At 43.2% G+C, this 12,604-nt stretch overlaps 1 protein-coding gene across 1 annotated transcript in view; it reads right to left on the bottom strand.

The window, feature by feature from the left end:
- The window catches only part of KLHL29 (kelch like family member 29), a gene marked incomplete at its 5' end in the record, with an annotated part of 253,044 nt that extends 241,369 nt beyond the window's left edge, over positions 1 to 11,675 (bottom strand). Inside the window, one exon of the mRNA XM_080342925.1 lies at positions 11,415 to 11,675. Within this exon, the coding sequence (XP_080199051.1) occupies positions 11,415 to 11,675 (261 nt within the window). The remainder of the gene's footprint in view (positions 1 to 11,414) is intronic.
- Positions 11,676 to 12,604: the final 929 nt, after the last annotated feature.

Raw genomic sequence — 12,604 nt, forward strand, 5'->3', positions numbered from 1 at the left:
CCAGGAGAATTACCACAAGCAGTGGAAAAAAAATGGAGTTTAAAACTTCCTGAGCAAGAATGGAATTAATACACTCAAATTTTCCTCTATAATCCAGCTTGAAGAACCTTGCAAAGATAAATGCTAGACCTCTAAAAGCAGGGATGATAAAGATAATTAATGGAAGCTTAGAAAGATAATAATGTCTCAAATCCTTGTGGGGTATAACTATTGCTCAGCTTTTGAGGAAAAGGAAGATAAATTATTCACTCTTACTCCATCCCAGCACGAGGCAGAAATTCTAAAGGAAACAAGCTGTTCAAAAACAAAACTGTGATGACTATGCCAAGATAGGAGTTAGGCTCAGAAGACCTAAAATAAGTCCAAAGTTCTAGCATTTATCGGCTGATGAGGATTCTGGGTATTGCTCTAAAGCAAACCAACAAGACTCTGTCTTGTGAAGTATATTTAAGTGGTGATTCAATTCTTGGATGTCATGATTGCATCATAGAATGCTTTTGGTTGGAAAGGACCTTTGCATATCACAGAATCTTAGGGATTGGAAGGGACCTTGAAGGATCATCTAGTCCAATTCCCCTGCTGGAGCAGGAAAATCAGTTGGTCCACTCCTGCTCAAAACAAGGTGAACTTCAGTGTTAAATCAGTGTGCTCTTGGCCATGTCCACTTGAGCTTGCAGTGTTTCCAATGGTGGAGATTCCGCAGCTGTTCTGGGAATCTGCTCCAGTTTTAGACCCTGCACCGAGAATCTTAGAGAACTTGCCAGTAAAGACAAAGGCAAAGGAGGCATGAGTTGCTCTGCTTCTCCTATGTCCATTTGGGACAATGTCCCTTTATCCACTGAGCAGTGGGTCCACATTTTCCTTTTGCTGCCACTTGAATTTACAGGCACTCTTCTTCCCGCTCTTCATGTCTCTTGCCAATTTCAGCACTTTGCTGATCTTCAGCTTTCCTAATTTTAAACCTGCACAAGAAAGCAGTGTCTCTAAATGCCATCTGCATAGCCTCTGTCCTCTCCTCTCCTCTCCTCTCCTCTCCTCTCCTCTCCTCTCCTCTCCTCTCCTCTCCTCTCCTCTCCTCTCCTCTCCTCATGAGGAAAGTCTGAGAGAGCCGGGACTGTTCAGCACAAAGAAGAGATGGCTCAGGGGGACCTCATCAATATCTATAAACCTGCCAGGAGGGCACAAAGAAGACAGAGCCCAGTGGCCAGAGGGCAAGGGGCACCATCTGAAACACGAGAGGTTCCCTCTGAGGTTCTTCCTCCTACAAGGTGGTGAGATCAAGAGCCCAACTGAAGTGCACGTACACCAATGCACGCGGTGTGGGCACCCAACAGGAGGAGCTGGAAGCCACTGTGGAGTAGGAAAACTACGATGTAGTTGCCATCACGGAAACACGGTGGGATGACTCCCACAACTGGATGGCTATCAACTCTTCAGAGGACACAGGCAAGGAAGGAGAGGCGGTGGAGTAGCGCTGCATGTTAGGGAGAGGTTTGATTGTCTAGAGCTTAACAATTGTGAAGCCGAAAGATTGTTAAGGATGGTTCGACTGTAGATTTAGATTGGATATAAGGAAGAAACTCTTCACTACAAGGGTGGTAGCCCACAAACCTCCTTTGTTGATGTGAGCTTGCTCAAGACTTCCATGTCCTGCAGGACGGCCTCCAGTCATGCCCGCTTGGCTCTTGTATGCCGGCTGAGCAAGACCTGTGCCACCAGAAGGTTGTCACCAATGAACTACTGGATCCTTCTGCAAGGTCCTGTACAACACAGCTCCTCTTATAAAGACTGGCACTTCTGAAACATGGATTTCCAGGGGAACATGTGGTCAAATTATCCCCAGCATTGCTCTTTGGGATTGTTCCACTTGCTGGCTGACAAACGTACCTTGATGCATTACTTCACTGGTTTCAAATGCAAGGACTTTGTATAACATTTTAAGTTCCTTTGGGATAAAAGGATAACTTTAATTATATATCATACTATAATATAAACAATATATAATCTTAAACATTCAAATTACACAGCCAAAGAAGCTTCTCTTTCTTGACATGTTTGTGCAACAACATAGCAGTAGTAAATATTATTCACATACTTCTGAGCGCTTTGTTTCAGGATTACCATAAAAGACCTGGGATCATAAACAGTAAGAAATAAAGCTATGATATGAAGAATTTATTACCAGTTATTATTCATTATTTATACAGCGGGTGCATATCGCTTTACATACAAACACCACTTTACAGACAGCATATATTTCTCTGCAGAACTTCTACAAGCTTTGTTTTCCAAAGTGAACCAGTTTGGTGGGTAATAACCACACATATTTCAGCTTGAAAGGAGCAAAGAACAACCAAAACCAGAAGAGGCCAACTGAGTTCTGGGAGAAGTCAGAACAGTCAGTTCTCCGAACCAAAGGAAAACGTGCATTTTCTTTGCTAAAAAGTGCCCATTTCAGCCAAGAACAGGGTGTTACATCAGTTAACCAGGACTCAAATTTTAAGAGAAAACCCAACAAATAACCTGCAAATTTAACCCTTTCTACATGCTACTTTGAAAAGCAATGGCCAATTATAAATCTTCGTCAGAGCTGCTTCTGGAGAGTGAAACTGGAGCCAGGAAAAAGCGTGAGGAATTGCTGCCGTGGTCTCCCCTGCAGTGCTCGCGCAGGCACTGACAATCAGCCCGTGTTCTGCCCACTCTCAAGACAGTGACTCACTGGATTTCCATTTATGCAGAAGACATCGGCACCTCGCGTGCGCTGTTTGGATGGGACGGAGCACCGTTCAGCGTCACCGATGTGACGTGACACCTGGCATCACATCGGCAGCGCAAAAAGGCCGCCCACGTTTCATGCCATCGAGTCGCGACATCCTTGTGCTCCTCTTAAAGGTCTGGGCACTTTTTGAAGAGGATTTTCAGGACTGTAGTGAGGGCGGTGGTGCTGCTTTAGTGTCAGTTTGGAGTGTCAGCTCTGGTTGATCAGAACTTCCCCGTATGCCCAGAGCACGTCACCCTGTGTCCAGCATTTCCAAGTGGAGCCTCCAGCAGTACCAGGAGTCAGAGAGCAGAGTTCAGTGCACTCTTTATCACCCCCAGTGCCGTATTTTTGTGTCTATCAGCTTCACAGACAACCCTCATACCCATCAGGAACTCGAGGCCCATGGAAATCACAGGGAGAGGTGAGGCTTGGATCACTTCTATTTCTTTCTTTTCATTCATTTGGCTCATTTGTTTTGCAAGCAACTTCTAAACTGAAAATTGCAAATCAATCGGGAATTTGAGAAAACCAATGCCATGAAGAAAATATTATCTGCTTGGCGAACAATTTATTTCCCTTCCGATATGCATTAAAATTGTGTGTTTAAAAATGAGCGTTGTCTTCCTGTGACTTATAATAAAAGTTATGGTATGGAGACATCCCACTCAATTACTTCTGCAGCCTTCTACAAACTGTTTGCATCGGGCTCCTCATATACGTTAATCTACTCATCCCCTTTCTCAATGACTTCTCTGACATTACCCTCTTCGTGCAACACCAAAATCACAAATTATCTAGTTGAGAAAGGACCAGCTTTCTTGAAAATGATCTCCAGGGCCTACCTGGCAAAGTTAGCCAACGACAGAAATAATAACAGGAAACCGCCAAGCGGCTGCTCGTATAATGATTTGTGTATCTACGTTTGATGATGTCAATAGCAACACACTCCTAAATGACAGCAACCAACCTTAGGATTTTATGCATCTCTAAGTCAGATAAGCTGCCCTCCTTTAGAAGTGCCGCTCCTTGAAAATAAAACCTTTATAATCAACATCAAATCATGGGCATAGAAGCTCTCAGGGAGGATTTTTGTAGCCTGACAGGAGGTTGGGACAAATTTCCTAATGAAACACTCACGCCTCTTGCACAGCAGAATCCTGCTGCATTTTCAATGGATAATCTGCAACTAACACACGTGCAAACCAAGTAATGATGAGAAAGAAAGAAGAAAACAGAAAGAACTTTAAATCATTTCAAAGAAACAAGCACTTAAATCCTGGCCAACACACATTTTGTTTAGGTTACTGTTATTACTGATATTTATCCCTTTTGGAAGTCAAGATACTTCTTGATCGAAGTGTCAGAGCCTAGAAATACGCCTTTTTCTATATCCAAAGCTGTCATGTTTGTGACCTTGTAAGTACTTGGCTATGTCAATTAGTGCTTCAAAACCGCTGCCTTTCATCTTCAAATGGAACTGGGCATAGAAACCGGCCAGACCTCTCAGCTCTTTCGACAGATGATAAACACATTGCGAGTCAAAAAATCCAAGCAGCTTTTTGTGACTTTACAGATTAATTAGCACGCCAGGGCTTTCAGACCAGTTTCAGTCAAATCAAGTAGCTGCAAAAGTTGACAAACTGCAACCGCATTTTCTATGTTCCAATTTCTCTGCTGTTAAAAATATGGAAAAATACATCTGAGAAAAAAACATACTAAAAGAAGATGGTAAGAGGAAGCGACAGATCATCAGCACAATTTAAGGCCTCTCTAGGGCCACAGATCTTTAGGAACAACCTTCTACAGAGGAGCCTGAAAAAAGCCCAAAGCATCTTTCCACTTTGTTCAAAGGGACAAATCAGTTCTTCTACTTCAAGCCCTTCAACACGTCAGTTTTGGAACCCACCACCGATGTCACTTTGTTCTCTTGTCCTCTGGTGGCACAATTACCTCCTGGAAGTTGTAACTTTTTCCTAATAGCTTAACGTGATTATTTCAGCAGAAGTCGCTGCAGAGTTCAATTTACAGAGATTTTTGGTCAATTTGTAATTAGCAAAAAGAAGAAAAAAGCCTCCCAGGAGTCAACAATCTGTGTTTCCTCCTCTAATTCCTGATACAAGCTCTGTCCATTCCTTAAAAGCAACTCTCACAATTAATTGCGGATACCAGGAGGATATCACACCGCTATTTTTTTGTGGTGCACTCTGTTGGTTTCACCCAAGCTTGGCTGGTACAATGGCAGATCATGACCAACATCATACATTTTGGTTGTATTTTCGTGTTTGCAGACTCCTCACAGACGCCACTGTCTGGAAGCTGCACTCCAGTTACATGGTGTGTCACCACAAAAGGTAAATTGTGCAACGTTAGTGAACTTTCAAACCTAGAGAACCAGGAGAATGCAATTTGGGTGCCAGGGAAAACCTGCCCTTGTCTTGTAGACTCTGGGCACTGCTCTGATTTCCTACACATTCATGTCATAGTCTGTCATTATTAGAGCTTGACATGCACCAGAAGTCTCTGTGTGGGTGGGAACGGGCTTTCACCTCATTTAGCAACGAAACTGGACATTACTCTATTACTCTATCTATTCATAGGTGCGCTCCTGGAAAAAAACAAACTAAAACAGTTGCAGTATTTGACATCCAGCAAGTGAAACCTCACCCTCACAGTCATTTGCCAGAAGATTTAGGAGGATCTTTAACACAGCTTTTGCCAATATTGCACTTGGGCTGGATTGCTGTGGTGTGTCCAGATCACAGAATTGACAGGCGACTATCTGGAATGGTGACAAAAATATGCCAGCTATCAATACAAACCCTCAGGGGAGTGGAAGAGTAGCTTTGCAGAGAGAAGCTGGAAGAGCAAATCCTATACACTTCATCACTGCACGTTTCTACTGTTTTCTAGCAACTGTTGTATTCCAATATTTACAATCTCCCTCTTTATGCAAGCCTCTTATGTTTTATAATAAAAAGAGTACATAAATTTCAGTTACTGTTGCAGAGCAAATTGTTGTATGTAATTAGTCATGTACAACACAACGCATAACTTGAAAAACAATTCATGTTTGTTTTTCCTCCGCTTAATCAATATTTTAAATATTTGTGGAAGCCATACACCAGCTTAGCACATCTTCACCTCCCAACCGAGAGAAATACAACAGGCAACATAAATTCTGCAACGTACAGCAAATCATCTGCATATGACACAATGCTGCTGAGGGAACTGAATTCTTTTGGACCTTAAAGGAAAGCAGCATATATTTTGCTTCTGTGCCATTCCACTTCATTCCTTTTTACCACGCATTCCTTGGCCATACCGACTTGTTTTTCTTCCCTCCCCATGCATTTTTTAACGCTATTCATTGCAGTGATTCATGGGGACAACGACAGTGGGGGCAAATTTTTGCCCTGCAGTCCCTGCCTGACTTCCCAGAGAGGTTAACAAATGTTTTACCATCTCCGCCTTCTCTCCCACATCATAACTGTGGTTAACCTCAGTGGGATCACAACTACAGCAGCAACAACACACACAAGTCTTAAATGCTACGGGAGCACCGTAAGTACAGGAGGCCAGGACCACATCTCTGTTATGCTATTTAGAGACTTAAAACTATACAGCTAAATCTGAGCTCAACTGGAGAAAATCTTATCGAAACTGAAGACTGGCTTTTTTATAAAATTTGTCACAGGTTTAACCTTGAGAATAACAAATCATTAAGCGTGTAGGGGCTTAAGAATCAATTTATGTTCCAAGCAAAGGGTTTTTAAAATTAAGGTTGAAAAAAAAAATATGAGATCTCGCCTGGTGTTGCACAGATTCTGTTGATGTATCAATCTTTTCAGGCATTTAAAAATAATATAGAGATGATAAAAGTAAATGTTCTATAACCAAAAAATCTCTTGGTAATAAAATTTCAAATTACAGCCCATGACAACACTTGTAAATTGAAGCTGTGATACAGGAGCTTTGATGGAGAAAATTGTACAAGTAACTCGCAAAGTAATTCGGAAAAGCAACAAAGAATGAAGATGCTGCTGAGATGAACAGCAAACATAGCTGGAATGGTGTGCAGCATCCTTAAATGAATTTTAGACCGTTTTGTTGCCAATATCTTAAGTAGCGTTGCAGTCTTATATGGATTTCTTTGATAGCTTCCTTCTACCAACAAACAACCTCACCACAGGGAAAAACACCCAAAACCCCACTGCACACAGCCAAACCCAAATCTGAGCTCGATCATACAATCATTTTGTTTGGAACAGACTCTCAAGATCATCGAGTTCAACCATTAACCCAACACTGTCACTAACCCATGTCCCTTAGAACCTCATTTACAACATCTTTTAACCCCCTCCAGGGATGGTGACTCCACCACTGCCCTGGGCAGCCTGTTCCAATGCCTCACAACCTTTCTGGGAAAAAAAAACTTCCTCATATCCAATCTGAGCCTCCCTTGGTGCAACTTGAGGCCATTTCCTCTCATCCTATCACTTGTTACTTGGGAGAAAAGACCAACCCCCTCCATGTACAACCTCCTTTCAGGCAGTTGTAGACAGTGATAAGGTCTCCCCTCAGCCTCCTGTTCTCCAGGCTGAACAGCCCCGGGTCCCTCAGCCGCTCCCCATCACACTTGTGCTCACCACCCTTGCCTGGGCTCAGTGTGACAAATCGCTGTCAACGCAGTGGTTCCACAGCAGGAACTTCACCCTCTGATCCCCAACTTTGGGCACTGACAAGCTGAGGAAACATCTCCATCGAAGGGCTCATCAGACCCTCCCAACACGGGGTGCTGGTCTGCGGCCCAATGCTTTGGACACAGCACCAGGGGAGAAAAGAACTGAGTAAAAGAGCTGAAAGTTTGCTCACAGTGGCACAGAATGAGTAGAAAAACCAATAATTTCTACCTCCAAGTGCCTCAGTTTCCCTGTTGGTACACGGGGAGTCCAACATTAATCCCTTTCTTATAGGTTGTTGAGGTTTACATAGTTTTTCTGATGATTTCTGGCAGCCTCGAGTGAAATGGGTTCCAGCAGTGCGAAGTATAATCGGCATTTTGCTCAGCAAAAACTAAAGCTCGGGAAAATACAGCTTTTTTTTTGTTTAAATAACTCAGACCAAACACTCGTAACCACTTAAATGTGGCAGATCCACTAAGTGTGATTTGTACCAAAGCATCTGTGGTATGAAGGTTACAGGTACGCTTTGAGAATAAATTTCAAAGGTCTGCAAAGTATAATTAGTTCTAAGGTTCTCCTACACATTAATAATTAGTAATAAAATCCTTCTAAAGCCCTCCATAGAACGATGTAAAAAGCTCTTCCAGAAGCATAAAAACGGAGAGCAAACCCCATTCCCTCATAGCTGGTGCTATATATCTTAAGGTTCCCTCTGAAGATGCTTTCTACCTCCTCCAACACTTAATTTGATCAGTTTTTTCTCTCCCTTCCAATGCTTTTTCCATTCGTATCACATAACTCGGGGTGAAGTCTTTAATCTTACATACATTTACATAATAATTTTAAGACCAAATGGTTCAGCCAGATTAGATACTCTAGTGGTCCTTAAAACCATTTATCTGTGAATTCCCTGACCGATGCATCGCCAGCACAGCAAATTTCACAGTCTGGTTAGATGTCAGAGAGAAAAGGAGTTTTTTTCCTCCATTTTGAATTTGTCACTTCAGGATTCGGTTATTCGAGAGCTGAAGGACAGCAATATCACCAATGTCCACCAACAGAGGTATCCAGAAGACAGATCTTGTCAAAGAGACTCCATTTCAGTCTTTGTCAAGATTATGACTCTGATAACACGTAATGGAGGACAATGGCATGTATATGTATTTTTAATAACTATTGACTTAGCACTTTGGTGGAGAAGTCTGCAGCAATTATTAGCTGTGTAGACATGGGAACTGAGGAAGGGAATAGTTTCATCGCCATGCAAGGCAATGGCGAGACGGATGCTGAAAGGATGCTGAAAGGGTTTGGTACCTATATTTTCAAAGGCAAATGAAGAATGGAGGAGATGCCCAAGTCTGAAGACAGACTAAATGGTTTATATAAAAAAAACGAAACAAACTTTTAACTGGCAGGGTAATAAATTAGCTGGAATGTAAAATGAAGGGAGATGGACGGTTGGCCTTTATGCCTTGAGATCTTCAGATCAGCTCAGGAAAATATGCTGAAGTCAAAACTATTAAACAGATGACACAGAGTCCTTCCAGTCCTCAGCCTGGAGGAACACTGCTGGCTGTACCCATATCCTTGGACAATGAGACAAGGAGAACCAGGTTCTCAATCTTCTTGCTCCATACCATGATGACACTTTATTCACCATGTCCCCTCTTGAGTGGCGCACACCCTTGCCTCTGAGATTAATGGCATCGGCCATAATGTTGGGGAAGGTTCAGACTGCAGAATGGCATGTAAAAAATCTAATATCCCACTCCCAAGTATAAAACACAACTTAAGAAATTCAGCTTAAATGACACCTGCCCCCCATGAGCTGGTACCCCATAAAGACTCACAAAAAGGCTATGGAGGGGAGACGGTGAACTCTCCACAGCTCAAGGCAAGTCGGCACATTCCTGTTTTCAAAACTACATCAAACAACCATGTTATTCTTCTGACTTGTGATTTCTCATTATACAGATTTAATTTTTCATGCCTAACCATTAGCTGGATTCTGCACGGGAAAGGCACCGGCTGGTTACACTGGGAACCGCAGGTGTAAATCTGCTGCATGTGAAGGAGAGAGACACAGCCAGGCAGGGGGAACATGAGTATGTGTGAGCACCTGATGGTTTTTTCTGACACTGTTCCACATCATTAGTTGGAAGCTTGTGAGGCACCGTACCCTTACATCTCTGTTCATCCTCCCCACCTCACTTCTGTTTTTCCAACTTTTTTCCTCTTTAGTACATGCGATTTTGAATTTTTAGAGCTTCTAGCTGATTCTCAGCAGAAGAGGCTGGGGCAAAGGCTGTACACATTTTTCCACATTTATTTTATGGGAGATTACACAGCTGATTAACAGTTCTCAGAATAAAAAGTGTCCCATGTTACCTCCATTCTTGCCTATTTATTGCTTTTGATCTATTCATGCCAAAACATTCCTACTAATGAAAGCCATCAGAAAATTGTCTAATAAGGTAATTTAGAAGACAGTTCACATTGAGCATATGATCAAAAGGCATTTAGTTCGCTGTTCTGCCTCCTCTCCCCCAATAAACACATGGTTTACTGGCACTGCAACGCTTCAAAATGGTTTTGAACATCTGGGAAAAGGGCTGATCAGCTCCAGACAATCGTTGGACTCTAAGTAGACCCAGGAACAAAGGTCATGATAAATGAAATGACAGCTTTGGCTCCAAAATTGCCTCAATCTTCTCCACACAAAGCATGATTGAAATGCATCTATCTGTGGATAGCATCTGGAGAACTCTAAATATGTTTTGATCAGAATCCGATTGGCTTCTTTCAAATGAAAATAATTTGAAGATGCCACGGAAAATTTTTAACACCAATCACACTGTAAACTTCGGCCTAATGTTTCCTTCTGCAGCACTGACCTTGTTTTTCTACAGTGTGAAAAAAATCAATATAATAATGGTACTGCAGTAAAATTTCAGCTTGCTCTTGGCTTACTTTAAATAACTTTATTGTCTCCTTTCCCTCTGTCTGCATCTGCTGTATTTGGCACTTGCAGTTATTAAAATGAAACCAAGTTGAAAGAAAATGTTAAATATCATAAAAAGAAAACCAGCAGTGCTTCTGGCTCACTTTCCTAATGCTGTGGTCACCTTTACAATTTGCCAGAGCTTTCTGTTCCCCAGCTGTTCCACCTGAATTTGCATGCAGAAAGAAACCCCAACTTTCTACTGGAATAACAACTTGTACTTTGCGGATTTAAAAGAGCTAAATGTTAAAAAAAAAAAAGGAAAAGTCACCCTCTTTCTTCCAATTATGTATTAGAACAAAAAAGCCCAATGGTTTGCTAATGATTTCAATTCTTTGCCGCTTAACATTTTCTTACTCCTTGGTGTGCATTTCTGCACAAATGAGAGAGCCTGGTTATAGCAGTCCCACTGTTACACTCCAATCTGCTCTAGGAACGGGGCTTTGAGAACCTCACAGGAAAGTACCAACTGAAGAGAACTAAAAACGCCAAAATTACACCCTTTAGTAATTTTCCACTCCCTCTGGATGAAAACCACATCCACTTGTTGTCAACCGCAGCTCTGCCTTGGTCAACAGACAAGAAGAACATTCCCAAAAGCAAAAGTGGGAACCACACGTCTCAGGGGAAGCAACAGAAAGCCCAAATGTAGACAGCGCTGAAAGGAAATTCTATGATTATCCTATGATTATTTGCTCTGCTTGGGTCTCTAAGGAGCTGGGGAACCGTTGGTTGCGGAGTAAGAAGACCTACTCTAGTGTATGCACAACACACTAAAGAATAAAAAAGACACAGACTGTCCGTATTTCTTTCCCTCCTCTTGGCTATACCATGAACACAGATTTTGCAAAGGGCCAGATGAAGCTCCATCTCTAACACCCCTTTCCACGCATCAAACCCGTAAAAAACCAAACAAACGAAAACCAACCAAACAAAAAATAACAACAACAACAAAAGGCCAAATTCTTACTTTGGTAGTTGAAGCTGGCGAGGAGTTGGCCACCAGGCTCGTGATGACCTCGGTGTTGCCGGTGGTGCAGGTGGCGGTGGCCGGGGTGGGGAGGCGGGAGGGGACGATGGGCAGGGGCAGCAGCCCGGGGCGGTTGGTGCTGTTGGTGCTGGTGGCGCTGCTGCAGTTGGTGCTGCTGACGTGGTTCCCGTCCGAGCTCCAGTCCCGGCGATCCCACCCAGCACGATAATCTCTTTCAAACCGGCTGTGGTGCCGTGACATCTCGATGGAGGGCAGCTTCTTCTCAAAGGGAACTCGAGAGCCTGCCTGGAAGAGTAAAACCAGAGAGGTGTAAGGAATAAGGTCCCACCACAGCGATTGTGATCTATTAATCATTTTTGTGGGATTCCTCTGGACTCTGTTGGAGAGGGGCTGGAGGAGTCACAGAAACGATCCGAGGCTGGAACAGCTCTGCTGGGAGGACAGGCTGAGAGAGTTGGGGTGTTCAGCTGGAGAAGAGAAGGCTCCAGGGAGACCTTATTGTGGCCTTTCAGTGCTTAGAAGTGGCCCATAAGAAAGATGCGGACAGACTTTTTAGCAGGGCCTGTTGTGAAAGGACAAGGGGTGATGGTTTTAAACTAAAGGAGGGGAGATTCAGGCCAGATATGAGAAAGAAATTTGTTACAGTGTGGGTGGTGAAACCCTGGCCCAGGTTGGCCAGAGAGGTGGTGGATGCCCCATCCCTGGAGACATCCCAGGCCAGGCTGGACGGGGCTCTGAGCAACCTCATCTGGGTGAAGATGTCCCTGCTCATGGCAGAGGTGGGACTGGATGAGCTTTGAAGGTCCTTTCCAACCCAAATCACTCTATGATTCTGTAATAACCAAGGCCAGGCCACCTCTGCTTTAGGAGAGCACTCCTCCTCCCCATTTCCCAGCTGAATGTCATGAAGAAGAGAGCAGTGCTGTAGTAAACTTTAATCCAGAACACAAATGAGAGTTTGAACAACCACAAGCATGCGGTGGAGCAACCAGTCCCTCACACCTGAGGAAGCACCATCTGTCCAAACTCTCCAGCAGAATAACAAGCAACTGCACAGAAACCCTGAAAAGCCAGGTTAGAAGAAAACCATCATTCAGATCTTCTAACAGCAGGAAAATGATTCCAACAGCTCCGTCCTGCAGTTTTCTCAGTAGCCTTCACATCCTTTC

This window comes from Nesoenas mayeri, assembly GCF_963082525.1.
Source record: "Nesoenas mayeri genome assembly, chromosome: 3".
Classification (NCBI taxonomy): Eukaryota; Metazoa; Chordata; class Aves; order Columbiformes; family Columbidae; genus Nesoenas; species Nesoenas mayeri.